The following is a 23386-nucleotide window of genomic DNA, read 5'->3' as shown; positions in this document are numbered from 1 at the left end:
TGCTCCGGCGGTGCGGCAGCAGCGGGAGGCCCCATTAGCTAAAGTGGTGCTTCAGGTTAAGAACAGTTTCAGGTTAAGAACAGACCTCTGGAACGAATTAAGTACTTAACCTGAGGTACCACTGTAGTTTCTAATCTACACACTTCTCAGTGCTTTCCTTTGAATTCATCTGTAATACAAGATGAGACTTTTAAAAGAGGCCCAGTGGAACATGTGTACTCTGTATCCACGGGGCCTCTTTTAAAAGACTCACCCTGTATTTGTACACATCTTTTTTCATAATTATTATTATTATTATTATTATTATTATTATTATTATTAATGTTGTGTTCCAATCCACAAGCTGGTTCAGAAGTGTCAGGCCCGTCAGCTTTGAAAAGCAGACCAAACTAATTCCTCTTTCATCCCTAATTCTAAGGCTGAACTCGCCAATATCAGGTCTCTGTTGATTCTCAATGGGTGGATCACAGAGGGACAATCCTTGCTGTTCACTTCTGTCTCCCCTCTCCCCCCGCGCTCTCTCCCCCCCTTCTTTGTTGTGGGTAGAAATGGTCTTTGCACCAAAATGCATCAAATTTGTTTTTGTCAGCATTCTGGAACCCCAGCGGTGTGGATGTTGCTTGTACCACCCTCAAATATTTACTACAGGGCCATACAAAAAGGACAGGTTAATACTCGTATTTCTCACACTTTTTTGGATACCTGACCTAGCTAATAATATTAAGCCAGTGATTTTTATACCTGGACTTTTGTGTCACTTCTTTCATGGCTTGCTTTTGCTGGCACAGTTCAAAGGGTTGGGTTAATCATCAAATAACAAAGCAGTATAAAAAATACCCCTTTTGTATGGTAGGGTTACCTTTTGATTGTAGCAATTGTTCTGCTGCCATCAAAAGTAATAATAAGAATTTAACATGAGGAGTGCAATTGAAAGTTCTTCCTGGTGAGTGTTTTCTTCAGAATGGTTAGCGGTATAAACTGACATGCTGAGCTGACCTGTGCCGCTGCGTCAGTAACTGTTGTTTGCTTTTATTCAGAGAGCTCTTTCAAGAATGTCATAGGTTAGGTGGCAATTAGAGCCCCACATGCGTGTGACCTACACACTTCTGGCTGAGGAGGAACTTGCTCTATAATTCAACGAAAAATATTTTCATTCACTAAGAGAATACCTAATTTGAATAGGAGGTTAAATAAAATAGAAGGTTAAATAAAAAGTTCATGTTTACTTGCAAGTGGATTAGAGAAGCGGGCTATTTCGCATAATTGAATGGATGCTTTCATAAAACCTAGTAGTTAAACTGACATTTGTTTCTTTTACAAAAGTCAGTAACTTTTTTGGAGTTGAAAATCTTGGGCAAGGAGGCAGTAGAGTATAGCTCTCTTAGTGAAATTAAGATAACCACAGCCCTCTTCAGAAATTCCAAAAAGGTAAAGTAGACACATGAAGAAGAGTGTAGAATGTACTGTAGAGATGAGTGTGTCAGCTCTGCCTGCACTCTGTCACCTTCCAAATCATAGAAGGCAACAGTCTTCAGCTTGGAACCATTTGTAGGTTTTTGCTCCACATTGCATATAGTCACATTCTATAAGTTGGAGGAAGATGGAGCTATGGTCGCTTAGAGCAACCTCCCCCTCCACCTGCTGACGTTGTGGTAGACCTTGGTGCCTCAAATTTCAGCTGTGCCCTGTGGGACATCAAAATTTGGCCCCCTTGCCTTCCATTCAACACCGTAGTTACAGCGTTGCCTGCAGAGTCCCTAAGGCTCCATGCCCAGTGCGACTGAACCAATCTCTCTTCCCTAAACCCACCTCCGCTGCAGTCTCCTCTGCTGTGGGCTCACCCTGCCGCCATCACGCCACTGTCTTCTGCCACAGGCACACCCACTACCTTCTCTGGCAGAGCATACCTTCAGCAAAAGTGGAGGAGGTGGGGCAGAGGGGAGGGGAGGATGCACCTATGTGGGAAACAAGGGTGGTGAGCAGCGTACTCCTTCACCCCAAATCCGCCTTAGACGACCTCCCCACCTTGCCGCATGGGAGGTCTAGCTGTGACTAGGACACTCCTCTCTCTACCCCATTGTCACCTGTCTCCTTTTCCCTGAAGTTTGTGAAGCTCATACTCAGTAAACACACTGCATTTGTTATTGCTGTAGTGCTCTAGGTTACCTGTAATTTTCAGACGTGTGTTGAGAAAGGGCAGCATAGCAAACTACTTTGTAGTGCAGTTGATAGTTTAAGCACGAATGTTATAATTAATGTTTTTAACTTTTTATGTAGGTGATCGAAATAGGCGGAGAAGATGTCAGGTGGCTTTCAGTTATATGCCTCAGAATGAAGATGAACTAGAGTTGAAAGTTGGAGATATCATAGAGGTGGTTGGAGAAGTAAGTAGCACTCATATGCTTAGAAAAGTACGCCATTGTTTGTTCAGTGGATGTATGTGTTCTTATTTTGTATTTTTTTGTTGTGAATTGCTGTGATCTTCAGATGAAGGGCAGTATACAAATTTTAATAATAATAATAATAATAATAATAATAATAATAATAATAATAATAGACAATCCAAGGAAGATTCAGTAACAGTGTCTGTAACAGTTGTCTTGTAACAGTGACCAGTACTTCAGCATACATGTAGGACGTTTTATGTGGCCTGTGGAATTCTTTGCTATCTAAGAGGGGAGTGGTTGGGCAGAATATATTGTGCATAAAATCCCAAATAACTCTGTGATACCATAACCCTATGAAAAATATGTGATTGTGGTACTTAAAAAGCAGCAAGCCATTTTAAATGTGTTCAGCTGAATAGAAAATAGCATGCACGATAAAATCAGTAGAAGTTAAACCAATAAATCTTTGGCTCAGTACATGAATCCTCACTTTTTATTTTGTTCCTATGAAGGCAAGCATTACTTCAGTGCTTGATGTTGGAGCAATACTCTATGCTAGATTGCAAATATCATGATGAATGTTTACTATGTATGTGTACGGGAGATAGGCTGTTTCATGAATAATGCATTTTCATTTGTAACCTTTTATTGGCTTAAATTAATAGCACCATTTCATACAATATGGCGCAAGACTGGCTCAATTTGGGATTGCTAAATTTCAGAGTCAGCGTTGTGTACAGTTTACAGTACATTATAACCTCTATCCTTGTGTCTTGTCGCACTTTACAGTTTGTTTACATGCCTTACCTATATTAATTTCTTATTCATATTAATACAGCACCTTCAAAATGCACTGCGCTTTAAATAGTAACAAGCAACCCCCCCCCAAAAAAAAAACCCTTAAAATTTGTGTGGGGGAAAGATAGAGAGCAAGGGAGGAAGGTGCAGGTAACCGGAAGAATATGCTTTCGGTTCAGTTACAGTTACTTAGGCTTGGTTTCAGTAGGGTATCAGGACTTAAAGGGTTTTGAGGAAGGATTAAAAAGAAAGATGTGGCATCACATAGGTTTACTTGGAAGGAGTTGCATGTGTAAGCAACAGTGGAGGAATCTTTGATGGGCTGACTGAGAGGGGTGGTTGTGAAACCAGGGGTTAGCAACCTTTTTCAGCAGGGGGCCGGTCCACTGTCCCTCAGACCATGTGGGGGGGCAGACTATATTTTGAAAAAAATATGTGAACAAATTCCTATGCCCCAGAAATAACTCAGAGATGCATTTTAAATAAAAGTACACATTCTACTTGTGTAAAAACACGCTGATTCCTGGACCGTCCGTGGGCCAGATTGAGAAGGCGATTGGGCTGGATCTGGCCCCCAGGCCTTAGTTTGCCTACCCCTGAGCTAGACCAGCTTTCGCCTTGAGCTTGGTGTGCATTTCAGTGTGTGTGTGTGTGTGTGTGTGTGTGTAGGGCTCATGTGATTTGTGGGTTCCAGGAGAAGACCTCAAGAACGCAATGCACCCACAGGCATCATGTTGCTGAACTCTGATCTATTTTCTCTTTCCCCATTGCTCAGTTTCTTACAAAAACAAACAAGCGATATTTCCAAAATCTAGTATTTCTTCAAAATAATTGCACTACAGAAATATTCTTTGTTTATATATTTCTTTCTCTCTCTCTCTCTCTCTCTCTCTCTCTCTCTCTCTCGCTGTGTGTGTGTGTGTGTGTGTGTGTGTGTGTGTATCTCCAGCTTTAGTCACCTACCTGTTTGGAAATTTTTGCAACAGTGTAGTCTGTTTTGAATCAATAGGCTTATTAATTTTTTCAATTATTTTAAAAAATGACAATTACACAGCCATTTCCAAACTGAACTGACTTTTTATTTTCTTTTTAAACCTGTATCAAACTGAAAATACTCAGTAAAACAAAGTGTTGTAACATTTTCAGTAAGCTTTTTTAACTAAGTTTTGTACAGTCGCTTCCTAAATAATTGTGTTTTTTGGTTAAAAAAATCATTTCTTTTGCTAGAAAGAAGGGTTTGGGACCCATGTTAGAGACTAATCTTTTGCATACAGAAGCTGTCCTCTTCTGTCACTTTTCTGTGGATGGACAATGTCTGATGGATGGAAATTATTAAAATGTCAAGAATATCCTTAGCTGATCTAAAGAATGAGTCATTCCTTGCTGTCACATTATAACCCAAGGGCATTTGGTATTTAGGGACTGTCATTTCCTAGCAGGAAGCTGCTGCTCCATATGGAATAGTTTTGCATAGGGGGAACTAAATCATTTTATGTGACATATTTATTTTTAATGCTGTTAGGCTAGTAAATAATTCATTCAGGGCTTTCCAATAGAAATAACTTCTGTATTGTGTTGACATATTCCTTGTCTTCAATTCAGAGTACTCAAGTCTGGTAGCATCATTCATATAACAAAAATGATAACATCAAGAATTATTGTCCACAGTAGTATAAATGAAATAACGTGGCCATTTTTTACTCTTTCTGTTGAAATATTGATTAAACTTCCATTTCAGCCCAGAAGCAGTTGAGTTCATTTGGGAATTAAACTAATCATAACAAATGCAAGAATTTTGTGGTGCGGTTACTATGGAATTAATTGCTAGTTGTTACCTTTTTATATGGTACTTCTAATTTGTGATGTGCTTTATTGTGTTTGCCCCCTCACAACAACCCTGTGAGATAGGTCACTGTTGTCAGTTCAAGTTTTATATATTATCAAAACCAATGAAAGATTTACTCAAATTATTCCAAATTTTCCTATGTAGATGTAAACTTGCAAACGTCAGTATGTATGTCTTCTTTCTTGGCTCAGGTGGAAGAGGGTTGGTGGGAAGGAGTTCTCAATGGGAAGACTGGCATGTTTCCTTCCAACTTCATAAAGGAGCTTTCTGATTCTGACGATACTGGAACTGTCCAACAGGAGCAGCTAATAAAACCAAGTAAGGATACAAATGTTAACTGACCCTCCTTTGTGTTAGCTTTGGTTACTGTTGTTTTTTTTACTGCCATGGTGGTATTTCCAGGTATTCTTGCTTCTGAACATCTACTGCCATATGTTAATCTGGAGCGATCTAGCTGGGAGAAGTTGTTGTGAATTGTCCAGGGTGGTACAGATGCAGTCCTTACTGCAGTTTTGCAATTGGGAGTGGGCTGCAAAATTACATGCTCCTTCCCTTCCCTTCTTCACAAAGTACCCTGCCCTTCTCACCTATGATTTAGCATTATGCCTCCCCACTGGAACCTCCTAAATGCGAATTCAGAAAATTCATTTTTAAAGTGTAGAAGGAGGAAAATAAATGATCCTGTGGTTTGCTCCAAATCACTGGGCTTTCTGTTTGGGGAGTGTGACACTTGGCAGTGGGTCTGTGGGTCTGCTTTTCTTTTTGGAATTTTAAAACCTATTTCATCTATTCCCAAGATTGAAAAATCAAACTTCCATTATGTGAGGACTTCTTATTCTTTCTGTAAAGACCCCTGTCTTTGGGGAATGATAAATACTGGTGCAGAATTGCCAAAAGACCTGTACAAATTATTTTAGCAAAATTAATTGTTTTGGACCTCAGCAGTGTTCCTCGGGGACTTGCACAGGGCTTCCCTCACATCTGTCTCTGGAAGAATACAGTAGAAGGCTCTTTTTGAGCCTATTATTCTTAGTGGTCTGCTTATCTGTTGGCTTCAATACAACTATAAATGCCAAGTGTGTTTGGGAAGGTTTATGCTATTTGCTGCCTCCCTCAGTTTGCTTCTTTATAAACAGAGCATATGATTAATTCATATGATTTGCTGTATGTAACGCTGTTAAAATAACTTTAGGCATTTTATATTGCACTTGAATTTTCTTGCAGCACTAAGGATTTGTGTGCTTGCAGACCACTTCTGTCATAAATTACAATATCGAATGACGTGTGTGTGTGTATGGGGCTTCCCTTGTAACATGCTTTTCAGCCTCTTCCCTAGTAACATGTCTTTCAACATCTTAGGTGTTATCATTTATCAGTTTTGTTCAGAAGAGAAGTATAGTGCTCTTTTTTGAGGGGAGGGGTTATGGTTTTATCCTATTTTTAACAGAATAGATATAAATCATTTTATATCAATTCCTAGATTGTCTTATAAGTATCACTGCTGATGTACAATATTTGCCCTATGGCTCATAATTTTGATTATCCTTTGTGGTGGTACAAGAGAAATACAATAAGCCTGGATTTTTAAAGTATCGCTTTGATATAAAATGCAATTGGCTCGAGCCCACAGAAGGACTGACTTAGGTGAAAAAAACAAAACAAAATAAATGCACTTGGGCTTTTTTGTCCCTCCTCCTTCAGTGTAACAACTAATAACAGCATGCCATGTCCTGGCATCATAATATTGTGACTTACGACCTCACTCTATAATTCATGACATCGGGACATGGGTAAGTTGTTGTAGGTGATACAAGTAGGGAAAAGGAGGGGCTATGAATGTGGCTGCTGCTTTCATCAGCAGGTCTCATGTATATCTAGTCCCAGCCTAAGGTAGCAACTTCCATGTTAGCTTTAATACAGCTCAGACAGATAAATGGGCCCTGCTTACTTCCTTGTCTGTTAAGGATGTGCTGTACTGTCTCCATACCTGTCTGTACAGTACAATGGATCCCTAGTTGGTTCGTTGTCAGTGGCAGATTCTGTGTGCCTGACATACACTGACTCTCAACTTCTCCCCTTAGTTCCCAGTCACACGGTTGTTATTTTTAATCATCCAGGAACTTAATGGTCTTAACATTTCAGATATTCAGAGCACCTCTGAATATTGTGATGTTTACAACAATCCTGCAATTTAAGTCAGTATTATTGTCCCTCATATCGAATAAGGGAGGACTGAAATCAAGAGAGAGTGGCTTGCCTACTACTACATAGTGAGTTCATGTCAGAGTCATGATTCGAACAAGAGACTCCCTGATTCGTAGCATCGTCTCCTAGCCACTCTGCTGCACCAACTCTGCACTTCTCCTGAACTTCAGTAAGTGAAAGGTCATGCTTGTGCACCTAGCAGAACTAAAGGCAGATGACTCCTCATAATAATAATAATTTTATTTATACTCCGCCCTCCCCAGCCAAGGCCGTGCTCAGGGTGGCTAACAACCAATAATAAAAATGAGTCGAATGAATACAACTTAAAAACAAGATTGAAATACAACATTAAAACATTAAGATGCAGCCTCTTCACAGGAGGAGAAAGGAAAAAGAAAGAGGGGGACAGAATCAAAGCCAAAGGCCAGATGGAACAACTCTATCTTACAGGCCCTGCAGAAAGAAATCAGATCCTGCAGGGCCCTGGTCTCATGAGACAGAGCGTTCCACCAGGCCGGAGCCAGTGTTGAAAAAGCCCTGGCTCTGGTTGAGGCTAATCTAACTTCCTTAGGGCCTGGGACCTCTAGGGTGTTGCTATTTATGGACCTTAAGGTCCTCCGTGGGGCATACCAGGAGAGGTGGTCCCGTAGGTATAAGGGTCCTAGGCCGAATCCACACAGCACCTGCACCGCTCATTCTGCACTCTTGGCATTTAGAAGGCCATCACGGAGGGTAGATAGAGGAACCCAGAAAAGGTGGAAAGAAAAGCATTCAAGAGGGGACGCCCACAAAAAATTCAGGCCACCTTAGCCTTTGAAGCAGAATGTAAATATCCATGTATAATAAACAAGCCCCTTATTTTCAACAAATAATTTGCCTTGGTTTGATGCAGTATATGATTACTTATCTTTTTTCTTTCATTTTCTTCTTGTATACTGTTAATACAATAATTGCTCTTTTTACATTTTTAAAATTTTCTGTAATTTGCCTTATTATATTTCAGTATTGTAAAGTGAAAAACATAATAAGCATTTCAATTATTAGCCCATGTTTGCAATTTCCAACAAGGTTCTGCAGCATTGCACTCTGTTAATAGTATAACCTTGTTCGGTGGTTAAAGAAACATTATTCTAGTGAATGACTGGAGTTAATTTGGTTTAAATTGTTTGTTATGGTAGAATAAAAAAATGAACACCTTTCTTTTCAGAAGTCCCAGTATTTTGTGTCATTTCCAGGGAAGAAGTATGTATGCTCCAGTCTATGTTTTCCTTTCTATTCACAATTCTACAGTTATCATTTTGCCTTGATTTGCTACAACAGATGTTGCACTGTAATGTCCATTTTATAATACAATCATTAGCAAACTTTTGTGCTCTTCCTGTTTGAAATGCATACAGTGGAAGTGTAGACTACCAAAAGCCTTTTCTTTTACTATTTAAAGTTCCATTGAAAAGCAAAAATTAAAAACAACTCCTCTCCTTTCTTTTGCCATTATTCGATTCTCCTATTCTCCCTCCCTTTTGTTTCCCCCCCCCCTTTTTTTTGGCTTTCCTTTTCTTTCATTCTGCTGTCAGGAAAGTCTGCCTTTCAAGGGACAATTCTGTATAAAGTGGCACCAGCAAAGATTGACAGCTACAGACGCTATAACAGTGAGTTAATTAAAAGAAAATAGGAAATGCTAAGCTAAGGCTGCTCCTTGATTGTGTACGAATTCATCTGCTAAAGAATAATGTCCATCCATTGCACTCAGTCTTGGCTGCTCTGTGAGCTGAAGTTGGTCTGGTTTGCTTCCGTTGCACAGCACATACATTCTCAGAATGTATACCAGTATTTCTTTTCAGCATGCATGTGTGTGTACATGTATGTAAAGTGTTGGGATACACCTAAAGCGCCATGAAACTTTCCTTGGTACTTAATTTCAATTTCTACCTTGTATAGCTGCTGATAGAGGCACATATCTTCAAAGGAGGAGTAGGTCAGTAGTAGAGCTTTGCACGCAGAACATCCTAGGATTCAATTTCCTGTGTCCTCAGTTGAAAGGATCTCAGGCTGCAGGGCTGGGAAATATCTCTGGTTGAAACTATGAGCAACCATTGCCCAATGGAGTAGACAGCACTAGTTTAGGTGGATCTGTTTTGACTCTCTGTAGGGGAATGTTCAAATAAAAAGGCAAGCCATTTTTATGCATTGAAGAACCAGGATGGGGGAACCTGAAACACTGCTCAAGTTGATTTCTGACAATTGCCTGTCATCCAGTTGTTTTAAATTTTGACAGAAGTACTTCCTGCCTCATTTCCTAACAATGGGCAGCTGTTATATTGCCAGGTCAAAAATTAGGAAACCAATAACAGAATATGGGCTTTCAACCGTTTTTGGACAATATGTCGCCCAGCCGTATTGCTTACTGCTTTGCTCCTGTAATCCCCTCCTCCAGACACTTTTACAAGTATGTATTTGTCATGTCAGGAAAGTGGCTGGTGCAGGGAACTGCAGGAGAAAAGCAGTGGGAAGAAGGAAGGTGAAGGACCCCTTCCCTCCCATCGCTGTACTGTAGCCATTCGACAGATTGGTCTCTGCGAAATGCGTAGTTCCAGCATTAGTCTGGCCTCTTGGTATTCTGCTTTTCATGCTGTCTCAGATTTCAGGTAAACATTGCCCTGAACACATGTTATGTTCTCTTTCCATTGAAGCTAATTGAATATCAAAAAGCTTTTCCTATTGTTAGACTGTAACTGCTGTGAAGTAAGCAATAGACATCTGTAAGTGCACAGAAAAATTAAAGCAAGTAAATAATGTAGAGGACAGGAATAGGAAATGAAATCTTACAATAATCCTTAGTTACAAAGATGGCAAAAGCATCCATGTTGATAGTTGCGTCCATAGTGATAGACTTACAGCCATGCTGAGGGCTCCAGCATTCATTTTGCACTGCTTAATGCATGTTGTTCCATGATGCAGGGGACTGCTCATTCCTCTTTATCCTGCATGATTTGTTGCCAAAGCCTAATAAGTTAAGGTTTGTTTGTCTTATATGAGAATTGGTGTGCTTTATATACCATATATACTAGAAAGGAATTGGCAAAAATCTGGGACAATAAAACTGCATTTGGTGAAAAAAAATATACCTGAACGAAGTATATGTTGTTGGCATCCATCTGTCTCGGGAGACAATGGAGGAGTGCTCCTTCATGGTAAAGTCAAAGTTGGAGAGTCAAGTTGGAAAGTTACAGCACCTGTTGTGGAGAGACATGTTTTATTGCAGGTGGAGCAGATGAGGTGTCCTGTTTTGCTGCCACAGCTACACCACATCATTTCTTCTCTGTGTACATGAATATTATTAGATATTTTTTTTGCATTCCACCAGGTTTCTGTTATACCTGCTATATCTGTACCTCTCCAGCTATCTCTGCCTTTCTGCTGGGCCCTGATTGTAGAACATGTAGTGTTTCTGAGAAAGCTACCTTGGAAGTTCTGGCTTTAACCCCGTATCTAGCATCTTAAATTTGGCTTCCAGGCCTGCACAACTACTTTCCCCCAGGGGGCAGACTTTGATAATTTGGTGCCCCCCACAAAATATTTCTTACTGTCACAATAATTCCTTCCGGTACAGTTGCTTTTATGGATCTTCTCAGAAGGTACCCGTATAAATATAGTGTTGTTTTTGTGGTTGTTGTGGTTAAGTGCCCCTCGGCTTGGCACTCTATGCATAGGAACCGCCCACACCACCCTAATTCTGATGCTGCAGTCCCCCATATAATTTGTACCAACTCACACATCCCCAGCACTATCTACACAGCCTATCTAGATTATACGTCACATATTTTAACACTAGGCAGGTAATTTACTGCAGGTAAGCACACCCATCCCACACCCAGCTGTTTGTGTACATCAGGCTTCCTCAACCTCAGCCCTCCAGATGTTTATGGCCTACAACTCCCATGATCCCTAGCTAGCAGGACCAGTGGTCAGGGATGATGGGAATTGTAGTCTCAAAACATCCAGAGGGCTGAGGTTGAGGAAGCCTGGTGTACATAATAATCAAATTTCCCATGACTGGGAGTCCTCTGCTCCCCAGAAGGCTATCCTCAGCAGGACACAGTACCTGTTCACTCTCCAAGGAATTGATCCCTTCAGGTGCATCATTTCCTTGTTTTTCAGAGTGATGCCTTTCTTACCTGGAAAGTTGTAACGCTGAGACTGATGCATTTCTGTCACATCTCTGAAGGTCTTGCCCACCAATCAGTCTCTTTTTCTCAGCTTCTGTACCCTAGATCAGCTGCCTTGACCTTAGGGGAACAAACTTAATTCCTGGGTTCCAGGAGGTCATTGCACCAAGCACACCCCGCCCCATAACTGCTGCCTAACAGGAAGATAGTTGTACACCTGTCACTCTACAGTACCCTAGTTTTCTGTCTGCATATCTCATATTTATTGGCTTTCTTTACTTGGGAGCTTGTGATTTATTAGAGATGGGGGATTGAGTGAAATAATGTGCTTGTTACACTTTGTCATCGAGGCCCTGAGACACTTTGTCAGCAAAGGTAGATAATGTTGGTTTGAACATGTAGACTAATCCTTTCTCTCTCACAGCAAGTAAGTTGCTTACACTTTCGTTGCTCTTTTTTCACTCATTTCTTGTGTGTTCCTTATCTTGAACACAAAACTTTAGGGAAGAGAAAATAGGTAGTGATGGAGCAAATAGTTTGCATGCAAATGTTCCCAGGTTTAGTCTCTGAAATTACCTGATAAAAGGGTCAGGTAGCAGGTGATGCCATAGATTCCTATTTGAGATCTTGTAGAACTATCAGTTAGAGAAGATAGTACTGGGTTGGTGGTCTGCATAAAACATAAATATGCAGTAAAGAGGAAAGAAGTAAAATTCACTGTTTCTTTTCTCACATTTCCCTTCTTCCTCTAGGAGTGATACCCCAAGACAATGCCTATTTGTAGCTTAGCTTTATAACTTTTCCTCCTTGGCTGCTAGGATCAGATTAGACAGAAATAGTTGTCTGGCTCAGATGTTTGCCTTTCATAAGTCATAGTCATGATTAACCACAGTTCTGACTCCAGATGACGTGGAAAACTGTGCTTCAACATAATAAATGTGGAAGATTCTAAATTCCCAGCTATGAAGGAGGACACTCGCTTTCTCCCATTCTTCTTGTTCCAATAAACTGGTTTAACATGTTGTGCTAACATGGCTAGAGTGTGACACAGGTAAACCAGTGTTCTCTAAGTTAGCCGGTACAAATACTGAATATTTGTTAGTGACAAGCAACCTTTAGGAGCAACATGGAATGATCAGATACATCTTGAGTTTGCTTGCACAGAGGAAAAGTTGGCATGCAACCATAGCAATAAAATATCCATTCTCTCTGAAGATACTGAGTGCTTTGAAGGAGAAACAAGTTTACCCTCTAATATAAACAGAATAGCCTTTCTCAATGAGGATAGTAGAGTGAAACAGGTTGTCTGTCTTGATTTATTTTATTCCTGCACAGGGGTGTGGATATGTGCCTTTGAAACAAGATTGTCTCAGCTAGAGAGGAATGTAATTAAATGTTTTGGCAATGATCAGGTTACACAGAGTATTTGATTGCATATTTGATTAAGTACTATTTAGCTTTCTTTTTCTTCCTTAAATAATATATCATTTTGATTGCGTAACTGGCTTGATGTGAGTCATACACTTAAAAGGTCACATATATATGGATTGACTACAAGTACCATCTGAATAAGATTGGTATGGTAAGAAGCTCGGCATTCAATTAATTTTCTCATCTCCCCTCTCCCCCTCAATTTTCATTACACAAGTGTTCTGAATTAATTTCTTGGATCTTCTTCTGGATCCAGTAGCAGCAGTGAGTACAAGCAGTATGAAGTCAGGTAATCCTGATGATGCTCAGTGTGAAAAAATTTCACCTGTGTATACCCATTTGTTCTAGCCAGGTGGCCCTGAGACTCTGCACCAGATTTCTTAGAGCTGACATGGCCGCCAAAGGCTGGGGGCTTTTGTTGTGATCATACCTTAGTTATAGATTGCCCTGTTCAAGCATATTCACCTTGTGTCAGCCATACTACCCTTTAGGCAGCAGATGAAAACTGCCCTATTCTCCCCAGCTTTTGATAGGATATATAGTGATGTGGTTGTAACCTGTTTGCAGTTGCTGGTGTGTGTGCGTGTATGTATCATACCACTGTGTGATAAAATAACAGTGTTGTGTACAATGTTAAAACATGAAGCACCATTTAAAAAAAATAAATATTGTAATTAAGGTGACTGACTAATAAAAAAAAAATTAAATAGCTTCAAAATCCTGTCGTCATGATTTTGAAACCTCTTTTGAAAGTCAAAAGCAAGGATGTCTGACGATTTGCTGCTTGATTCATGTGCCATAGCATGGGACCAACAACACTGTATTCTGGACTTCTAGTTGAGACCACTTGGGCATGTGTAACATTATAGACAAGCTGTGCTGTTTTACATTCCTCTAACTTTGTGTCTAGCAGGTGGTGCTGTGGTCTAAACCACAGAGCCTAGGGCTTGCCAATCAGAAGGTTGGTGGTTCGAATCTCCATGACGGGGTGAGCTCCTATTGTTCGGTCCCAGCTCCTGCCCACCTATCAGTTCAAAAGCACGTCAAAGTGCAAGTAGATAAATAGGTACCACCCTGGCAGGAAGGTAAATGGCGTTTCCATGCGCTGCTCTGGTTTGCCAGAATCATGCTGGCCCCATGACCTGGAAGATGTCTGCGGACAAAATGCTGGCTCCTTCGGCCTATAGAGCGAGATGAGCGTGGAACCCCAGAGTCGTCCGCGACTGGACCTAATGGTCAGGGGTACCTTTACCTTTATCTTTGTGTCTCACAGTGCAATCCTAACCACATCTACTCAGAAGTAAGTGCTGTTGAATTCAGTGGGGCTTACTCCCAGGAAAGTGGGGTTAGGATTGCAGCCTAAGGCATCTTGAAGACCACTGTTGGAAAAGCAGGTAAGAAATACCGCTTATTTGTCAAAGGCCTCTCCCCGCTTTATCCAAGGGAAGAGAAGAGCTCATTTCATTTTGCTTTTTTTACCGATTCAGTAAACCCACCTTATCACACACACTTGCTTCATCACTTAATTGCCTAACAGCTTCATCTGGCTTTACATAAATCATAATATTATGATGCCTTCCATATCAAGTTACAAAAGGAATTAATTGAGAACATTTTAAATGCAATCTTTTCTGGCTGCTAGATATCTTTCACATCCTTGCATGAAGCCATCCTGGCAATGGCCAGAAGGGACAAGTTGCGCTCAGTAAATACATCACACACTGTTTTTAAATACCAGTTTAAGTGGCCAAGAAGCCATGAAACTGAACCAACACTGCTAGGTTATGGAACTATTTAGATAAATTATGTAACCGCTGCATCAGACAGAATTTTGGAAGTCTCTTTTCAGGCATGCAAATCTCATTGGACCTGTCATTGAAAAGATGCAAATTATTCCAGCAGGGCTCCAATTTCAGCTATCAGAAATGCTGATGGTATTCGAACTTGGGAGTACCTAAGAACTTAATTTTGCACTTGGTCAAGATCAAAAACAGCAAAGAATCCTTGTATTTCAGCATTGCAACAGATGTGGAAGTATAGTTTAAATTTGGATTTGTTTATTTTTAAATGGTGGATACCTGTTTATCCTCAAATGTTCTCCATAATGCTAATAACCAGTACTTTATTTCTAAAAAAATGTTTAGGGGTACTCGCATTTTCCTACTCATATTGAAATACTGCCCCTCAATGAGGCTAAACTTAGATTCACAAAATGTTTAGGGGGGTTGCGTACCCCTGCATCCCCCCATAAAAAAGCACTGCTAATAACCTTAATAAACCAGATGTTGATTGTTCTACAGTCAGTTTTACTGCTACAATAAGATTTTTCTAATTCCTAATATAGGAATTAGAATCATAGAACTATAGAGTTGGAAGGCACCACGAAGATCATCTAATCCAATCCTTCAGATGCAGGAATCTCAACTAAAGCATTCGCAACAGATGGCCATCCAACCACTGCTTAAAAACCTCCAAGGATGGAAGCCCATTCCACTGTATAGGCTTATCTGCTGCTGCATGAGTGTTGCTTTGCTTACCTTCACTTTTTGAAAATCTTAAGCCACAATTTTCGTTTTTGACTTTCCCTCTTGTAGGTTTGAGAGATGCTACCGGCTCAGAAAGTGACGGTGGTGATTCAAGCAGCACGAAATCAGAAGGAGCTAATGGAGCAGCAACAATCCAACCCAAAAAGGTCAAAGGGGTTGGCTTTGGAGACATTTTTAAGGACAAACCTATAAAGCTACGTCCAAGGTCAATAGAAGTAGATAATGACTTTCTTCCAGTTGACAAGGTACAGTTTCTAACTTAATTCTTATGTGTGGACATGCTTGGTTTCCCCCTCCCAAGTTTGGCTGTTGGGTTTGTCCTCTGCTCTGCCAAGGTCAAGAAAATGAACATTGGTTAACTGATGTGATCAATGTCATTGCCTATAAAAAATATACATCACACCAGTGATTAATTCCTTCATACACACCTGGCCTCACTAACTATAGCTGAGAGAACAAGCTTTCAATATCTACTTTAAGATTATACTAATATTATTATGGGATATGGTAATTCTATTCAGTTACACTGTCTTCAATGTGGTTTTGTACATTTTCACCCCACCAAGCTGCAGCTATGGTGGGTTCCATAAATGAGTACCAGTGATTGGTGGGCCTGTGGAATCTTTCCTTGAAAAGTGTATTCTATAAACTTATCATGGCTCTGGACGTTCCAAGTTATGGTACATATAATGTAATATGAACAGGCTGTTCCTCTTAATCTTACCATTATTCTCTATTATGTAAAGTGAAATTTATAAAGTGGTTCTTTATTTAACCTATTTTAAGGTTCTGCTACTTACGTACAAAGCCCTAAATAACTGGACCCAGCCAGGGCTCTACAGTCAGCTGATGAAACATGGTTAGTTTTGCCACAGCCTGATAATTTATTATTTAGGCAAGCATTTCCCTGAACTGAATTTCTGATTTTATTAACTGACTTTTTCTTTTTAAAACGGTTTTAATTGTCATGCTTTTTAATAATGTTTTAGTGTATATTTTAATCAAGGATGTTCTGGTATTGAGTGGAATCATTATTGTTTAACCATGTATTGATTCATAGTTGTAAAATACTTAGAAGCCATTTTGGCATGCAGGTGGTATATCAATTAATAATTGATTATTTCATAATAGTACAGTGGTACCTCACAAGATGAATGCCTCGCAAGACAAAAAACTCGCTAGACGAAAGGGTTTTTTGTTTTTTGAGCTGCTTCGCAAGACGATTTTCCCTATGGGCTTGCTTCGCAAGACGAAAACGTCTTGCAAGTTTGTTTCCTTTTTCTTAACACCGTTAATACAGTTGCGACTTGACTTCGAGGAACAACTCATAGAACGCGGTGCGGTAGCCTTTTTTGAGGTTTTTAAAGACTTTGGTGATTTTTGAAGCTTTCCCAAAACTTTCCCGACACTGTGCTTCGCAAGACGAAAAAAATCGCAAGACGAGAAAACTCGCGGAACGAATTAATTTCGTCTTGCAAGGCACCACTGTATGGTAGTTTTGCATTGGCAACTAGATGATCAGTCTGAGTGACTCTTCAGGTCATTGATGTTTTAACTACATAGTTATGTGGAAGTTCTGGTTTCAATCTAAGGATTAACTAACACTAGCTAAATGGTCTCTCTCTTTAAAAAAGAAAGAAAGAAATACAATTATCCTGCCTAAGAGTCCTACACTTCAGTTGATAGGCTTGTGGGTAGAGTGTACTTAATCCATTTGCTGTGTGGGAATGAGATTAAAAGCATGCTGATGAGAGTGTGTGTGTGTGTGTGTCTTTTAAAGAAATAACTCTGTAGATGTGCTAAAATCTATTTATAAGGTTTACATATGTGTGTATGTAGTCTGGTCAGTTTCCGAATGAGCCAACTTCACATTGTGGGTTTTGATACTATCTTGTTTCACTCAGAAGAATTTGTTTAAATCACTGTCTGAGGTTGCTAAAAAAACAGTGAGCCTTGATTGTTTGAAACCAAAACTAATACAGTGGTACCTCGGGTTACATACATTTCAGGTTACATACGTTTCAGGTTACAGACTCCGCTAACCCAGAAATAGTGCTTCAGGTTAAGACCTTTGCTTCAGGATGAGAACAGAAATCTTGCTCTGGCAGCACGGCAGCAGCGGGAAGCCCCATTAGCTAAAGTGGTGCTTCAGGTTAAGAACAGTTTCAGGTTAAGTATGGACCTCCGGAACGAATTAAGTACTTAACCTGAGGTACCACTGTACTGCAGACGTCCTTCTCCTGGGCTCACAGGAAGGTGGGAGCTCTTGACCTGGGGCTTTACTCACGGTCATTGCAACTTAAACATGTTCCACTAAACTATTGTTTAGTGTGTCATGTGAGACCAACCATTTTGTTACATAATCTATTTTCATTCTTAACCAACTTCACTTTCATTTTATCTGGATCTAACTTTAATCTGTTCCTTTGACCACAGCCTCCCAATAACTGGTTTAATATACTCTCAAGCCCCCTACCGCATGATTGTGCTCCATTCCTCCCATCCAACAGCCAATATTAGCCAATATTTGTAAAAATTGAAACTCAACTCAACTGAAATCCTCCTTCTCTGTAACAAGGAAAGAAGCACACAAACCCCAGAAGTCCTTTCCTTGGGCTCTTTGGGCCTCATCCGTGCAGCACTAAACCATAGTTTAGCTAGAGAACAAACCATCTGTATTAGTTCCTAATGTTCACTTTTCTTTCAAAATCCCTTTTTCTCACAGCAAATTGATTATTAGGTTCCTACCACTCCTTCAAATGCACTTAAGGGCCACTTGGCTTACAAAATCTCTTTTTGCAGCAAATTGATTTTTTATCATATTCATATCACTTCTGAAATTTCATATGCTCTTAAGGGCTACTTGGTGCTGTCTAGAGTTTATGGGATTTTCTAACAGTAGGCATTTCACTTCTGCTTGCACACATCTTAAGAAAAGATCAATAAAATCGATTTCTATACGATAGAATTACATGATGAATAATAGCTTTAAAGTGAGGTATATTTTCCCTTTCCGACATGAAAACTGCGCCAGCACTCTCAATAAATGTTCTCTTTTCTATTTATAACAGTCTAACTATACAAACAGAATCCCGTTCATGTTCCTTAAAGGATGATGATGAGTCTTGGAAAGCAAACAACTCTTCCAAGAATTTCCTTTTCTAAGAGATCATTGTACCCTCTTGTGCAAAGCTGATTTTGCAAACCAGCGCATGTTGTGAAACTACTTTTAGACCAGAGGTTTGGAGAAATGGTAGATTATTGCAAAGGAACACTGTACAATTGTTAGTTCAGCAGTAAGTTTTAGAAATATTTGTCTTCGCTGTCAAAAGAATATCAGGTATAACTCAGTGGAGATCTGGTTTTTAATTTAAACAAAAACCTGAATATGTGTGTGCAGTCATTCTCATTTAGTATATGATCACATGAGTGGGGTTCACAAGCTCTATTTAGCATTACGTGTCAGTGGAAATGGATAGCAAAGTAGGGTGTGATGTCTGATAAAAGAAAGGGTGCCACTTGAACTGCTATGAGATTCAGCACCATAACAATTCCCCATCTTAGTTTATAGACAAAAAGTGACAGAAATTGCAGGGGTGAAAATTGACAAGCAGTTGTGGCACATGTACCACTGCTCCTGCTCAAAGACCACAAATTTAGATGAAAAAATGCTCTTGGAAAACGTGAGTACTAGGATTAAAACAGTAGATAATACAGTTGCTTCTGATTTACTTTATCAGTTCCTCTATCTTAACAGTTATTTTACAAGAATAGCAGCTTAGAAAACCAATCTTATCCATTGAGCAATTATTTTAAAGTAGAGTGTTTTATCAGAAAATGACTTTGTTCAGCACCTTCTCCCTCCAGCATTCATTTGAGTTGAAATGTAGGTATGTGTCACTGTAGTGGTAAGAGGATCCGCCACAATGAGAGCCCATGATTGGTTTTCCTACATAGAAAAGTTAATGTGAAAGAGAAAAAGCAGGATGAGAATCAGACTGTACTGCTCTAGTTTTCTTCATAGATTCAAGGATCATCTAGTCCAAGGGGATCTCTCTCTCTCTCTGTCTCACTCACACAGACACACACACACACACACACTTTATTTCTCCATCCTTTATCCTTCAACCAACTCCAGAGGTTGCCAACAGCAGAGGGCATCGTAAGAGTAAGTTTCACTATGATAGTTTGCCTAGTATATAATTACACAGACCAGGGATGGGAATTAGATCCAGCCAACAGGCCAGATCCTTATCTCCTCCACACCCCCATGAGCCTTGTTTAACAGGTGGGTAGGGCCACCCACCTGTCAATCACATCACAATGATATCAGCTAGCCCGTTTTTGCATAGCACTGTGCACAGAAGCCCCGACAATCAGATCTTGCACAGTGCTGCGCAGCTTGCCAGCTGCAAAGATCAGCTGACCATTGGGGCTTGCACAACACTGTGCACAGAGGTCCTGATGGTCAGCTGACTGTCAGCACTTGCATAGATTGGATGTTGCCCACGGATGAGAGAGACCAGCATTCTGGTTTAGTGTTGTGTTTTTGTTTTGGTGGTAGTTGCTCACTGTTTCTCCCACTTTCCCAAATAAACTTCTAAAATGAGTTTCTGGGCTGTACTGGTTTCTGGTTTCTGTTTGTTTCCCCCCATGTTGTTTTGACCTTTGGGCTATACTGCTGTTTTAAAGTGCCTTGGAGAACAGGAGGGATGATGGGCTGAAATTATCAGGCAGCGACTATTTGTCTGGACTCCCTTCTCCCCAGTAGATTACAGTATGGCAGTGGGAGTCCTACAGTCCTTCCCCTAGGTGACAATAAGTGGTGGCAGTGGAAAGAAAGAAGTGAGACAGCCCCACAGTGTAAGTGAGCTATTCTACAGGGTTGGTACTGGAGTGGGAAGCTACAAGGATTTCACAGGATATATCTAATCCAAGGCTGGCAATTTATCCAGTGGAGTTGTTAAGCATTTGGAGTTCTGAAAATGTAGTACAGTTATTTTTAAGAACAAGCTACTGGAAAACTAGAAGGCTAGACTTTAGTTGTTTCCAAATGGTGTATTCCATCAGTTGCTTGAACTGAAACTCATCGTTTAGGAAACTGGGCTTGGTGACTCAGTGTGGGTGGCTTCTTGCCTTGTGTGAGTCAAATCTGAACCTGTTCCACTGCATAGTTTCAGCTGAGCATATTGATGTCTGTGTGACAAATTAGTCCAGGGTTGTAATTATTTCTGTTGATTAAATGTTCAGTGTTCCCCTTCCTAGGGCATAAGTAAACATGATTGGCAGCACTGATCAAATTGTTATTGCGTGCATTTAAACATGGTCTGTTTTCAATCAGGGTATTATTCTTCACCAGTTTGGTCTCCTAACATTTACCTTTAGTGCATTATGCATACCTTGGTATTTCCATGTTTTCTCTTATAGTAGCACTACAGAAGCCACATCTATCATCTAGTATACAATGTAACTTAATTAACATTTATAATGCACTTCCTTGTTCCTTTCAGTCGCTCTTCATAGAAACTATGCTCCCGGGCCCCAGTACAAAAACATTCCCAGGAACAGATATTTGATCATTTTTTTAAAAAAATAACATTTTATAAAATTAAAATAAGGTATTCTTCTCTGGATTCATTTCTGGATGCCTTTTTTAAAAAGTACTTTATCTTTAGTTCTGAAAATTATACCCTCCGCTCCTCATGCTGTCTGTTCTGCTTCTCTGTATGTGTTGTCAGAAGAAGCCCAGGGTTTTTATATTTGCTTTTCTCTCTCTGGAAAGGAGAGAAAACCACTGCCTCGCAAGAAGCAAACTGCAAGAAGTTCCAGGTTTCCTGTCAAGTAAACAACTGTAAGCTTTGTTTCCTCATAGCTCACATTAGCCTTAAAGTGTGACTCAGTTTTAGGCTTGGCCTCCCAGTCCTAGTGAGCTCAGCACTTCCAAGGAAGTGGGAGGACTCCTCTTGCTGCTCTTGAACGCTTACTATAATCTCTAGAAAGGCAGCTTTACTTCACAATGGGAGAAGAGGTATGTCTATCTTATTTTTAAAAAAGAACTTCTTCGTTTATTTCTGCAACTGTATTCTAAGTCATGTAATGTAGAGCACAGATGTTTGGCAACAAGAGCCTTTGCCTGTATCATGGCTTAAAAATGATGTGTTAGAAGTGAGAGACTTTTCACTGAAAGCAGCTCCATCTGTGTTTGTGAAGAAATAAGTAACATATTAAAATAAGTGGCTCCTCTACAGAGGCAGAACGTCCTGGAACTCTCTGGCAGCCTCTTCTCTCTCTCCCCCCCCCCTTTGATCAGTAAATGTACACAGATGTTTTATGATATTCTCATTTTGGTGTGAGTTTTTTAACTGTCTTTAATATTGTTATTCAGTTAACTTGTACTATCTCTATGGAAGGCATAGAGTTATGTGATTACAGTGGTACCTCGGGTTAAGTACTTAATTCGTTCCGGAGGTCCGTTCTTAACCTGAAACTGTTCTTAACCTGAAGCACTACTTTAGCTAATGGGGCCTGCCGCTGCGCCGCCGGAGCACAATTTCTGTTCTCATCCTGAAGCAAAGTTCTTAACCTGAAGCACTATTTCTGGGTTAGCGGAGTCTGTAACCTGAAGCATATGTAACCTGAAGTGTATGTAACCCAAGGTAACACTGTATTTTATTATTTTAAAAAAAAGGGAAAGAAAAAGAAAGGATAGGGAAGGAAGTCCACTTCCAAAATAACATATTTGTTCCTGTTATTTGTTCTTCCAGAAAAAGATTATTATTTCTGGTTAAAATATCATCACTATTTTGGTTAAAATATCATCACTTATTAGACTTACATCGGAAACCCATTTTAGTAAATGCCATTTTTAAGATGTTGAGAGTTTGTGTAATTATACGAAACAGTTGCCTTGAGTTACAAACTTTATTATTTGCCAACTTTGTAATATAGTTGTGTATCTATACGTTTCTAATCCTTGTATTTTTGAAAAGCAGTTGTCTGTCACTTCTGTTTAAACATGGAATGAAGCTACATAGCTCCCTAAATAAATGTATCAACTTAGCATGTGCCGTGGGTCTTCCTGTACGTAAGGGAACAATAGACAACAAGAAAGAGTTAGATGGAGGGACAGTATTTTTATAGCTCGCTGAAATGTCTGTGGTATTTTGGACATATTTTGAAGTACAGCTCAACATACGCTTAGTGCTACTTTATCGAAGTAAACACTGCTAATTTGTAACAACAACAACACAAACAGACACAATTCACCTGGAACCACTTCTTCTACAGGCAAGCTCTGTTAAAATGAAGAGTGTACCTATCTATGCCTTTCCCATCTTGCTTCATTTAAAAGAGGTCTGTGCAAAAGGTTCCTGGTGGATTGTGTTCAGAAACATTGAGTTGAGATCTTCATTCTCACTGCACTGATAATGTGGGAAAAGTGGAGTAATCGTAATAACATCCATTGATGTTTCAACTTGGACCTGCTCAAATGGAACTCCGTACAGTGGTACCTCGGGTTACATACCCTTCAGGTTACATACACATCAGGTTACAGAGTCGGCTAACCCATAAATAGTACCTTGGGTTAAGAACTTTGCTTCAGGATGAGAACAGAAATTGTGCTCCGGCGGCGCAGCGGCAGCGGGAGGCCCCATTAGCTAAAGTGGTGCTTCAGGTTAAGAACAGTTTCAGGTTAAGAACGGACCTCCGGAACGAATTAAGTACTTAACCCGAGGTACCACTGTAAGCACATGAAACTCTATGCCTTCCATAGAGATAGTACAAGTTAACTGAATAACAATATTAAAGACAGGTACCACTGTAATCATTGTACAGTTTTCAGCTCTGGACTTCTACTGCAGCAATATGGCTATACAATGAGGGTCCCAGTCCTTGCACACAAGCCCAGTTGCTCCCTTGTCATCCTCTTCATAGACATGTTGTAGAGGAATATTAAGATAACTTCTTAGACATCTGAAGTTCATATTGCACATTTCAGAGCAGCTG

At 40.0% G+C, this 23386-nt stretch overlaps 1 protein-coding gene across 8 annotated transcripts in view; it reads left to right on the top strand.

Annotated features, from left to right (window-relative positions):
- Nucleotides 1-23386, top strand: part of SH3KBP1 (SH3 domain containing kinase binding protein 1) — a 133864-nt gene that overhangs the window by 66739 nt on the left and 43739 nt on the right. For 4 of the 8 annotated variants that reach the window (XM_083501931.1, XM_083501926.1, XM_083501929.1 and 1 more), the window contains 4 exons: nucleotides 2278-2384; nucleotides 5223-5349; nucleotides 8811-8885; nucleotides 15428-15624. In XM_083501931.1, coding sequence (XP_083358057.1) covers nucleotides 2322-2384; nucleotides 5223-5349; nucleotides 8811-8885; nucleotides 15428-15624 — 462 coding nt within the window. In that variant the 5' untranslated portion in view covers nucleotides 2278-2321. The remainder of the gene's footprint in view (nucleotides 1-2277; nucleotides 2385-5222; nucleotides 5350-8810; nucleotides 8886-15427; nucleotides 15625-23386) is intronic. The other 4 variants (XM_083501928.1, XM_083501932.1, XM_083501930.1 and 1 more) reach the window with 1 other exon arrangement.

Source organism: Podarcis liolepis, assembly GCF_965112155.1.
Source record: "Podarcis liolepis genome assembly, chromosome: 4".
Classification (NCBI taxonomy): Eukaryota; Metazoa; Chordata; class Lepidosauria; order Squamata; family Lacertidae; genus Podarcis; species Podarcis liolepis.
Note: the sequence above shows the minus strand (reverse complement) of the source record. Positions and strands in the feature narration are given on the sequence as shown.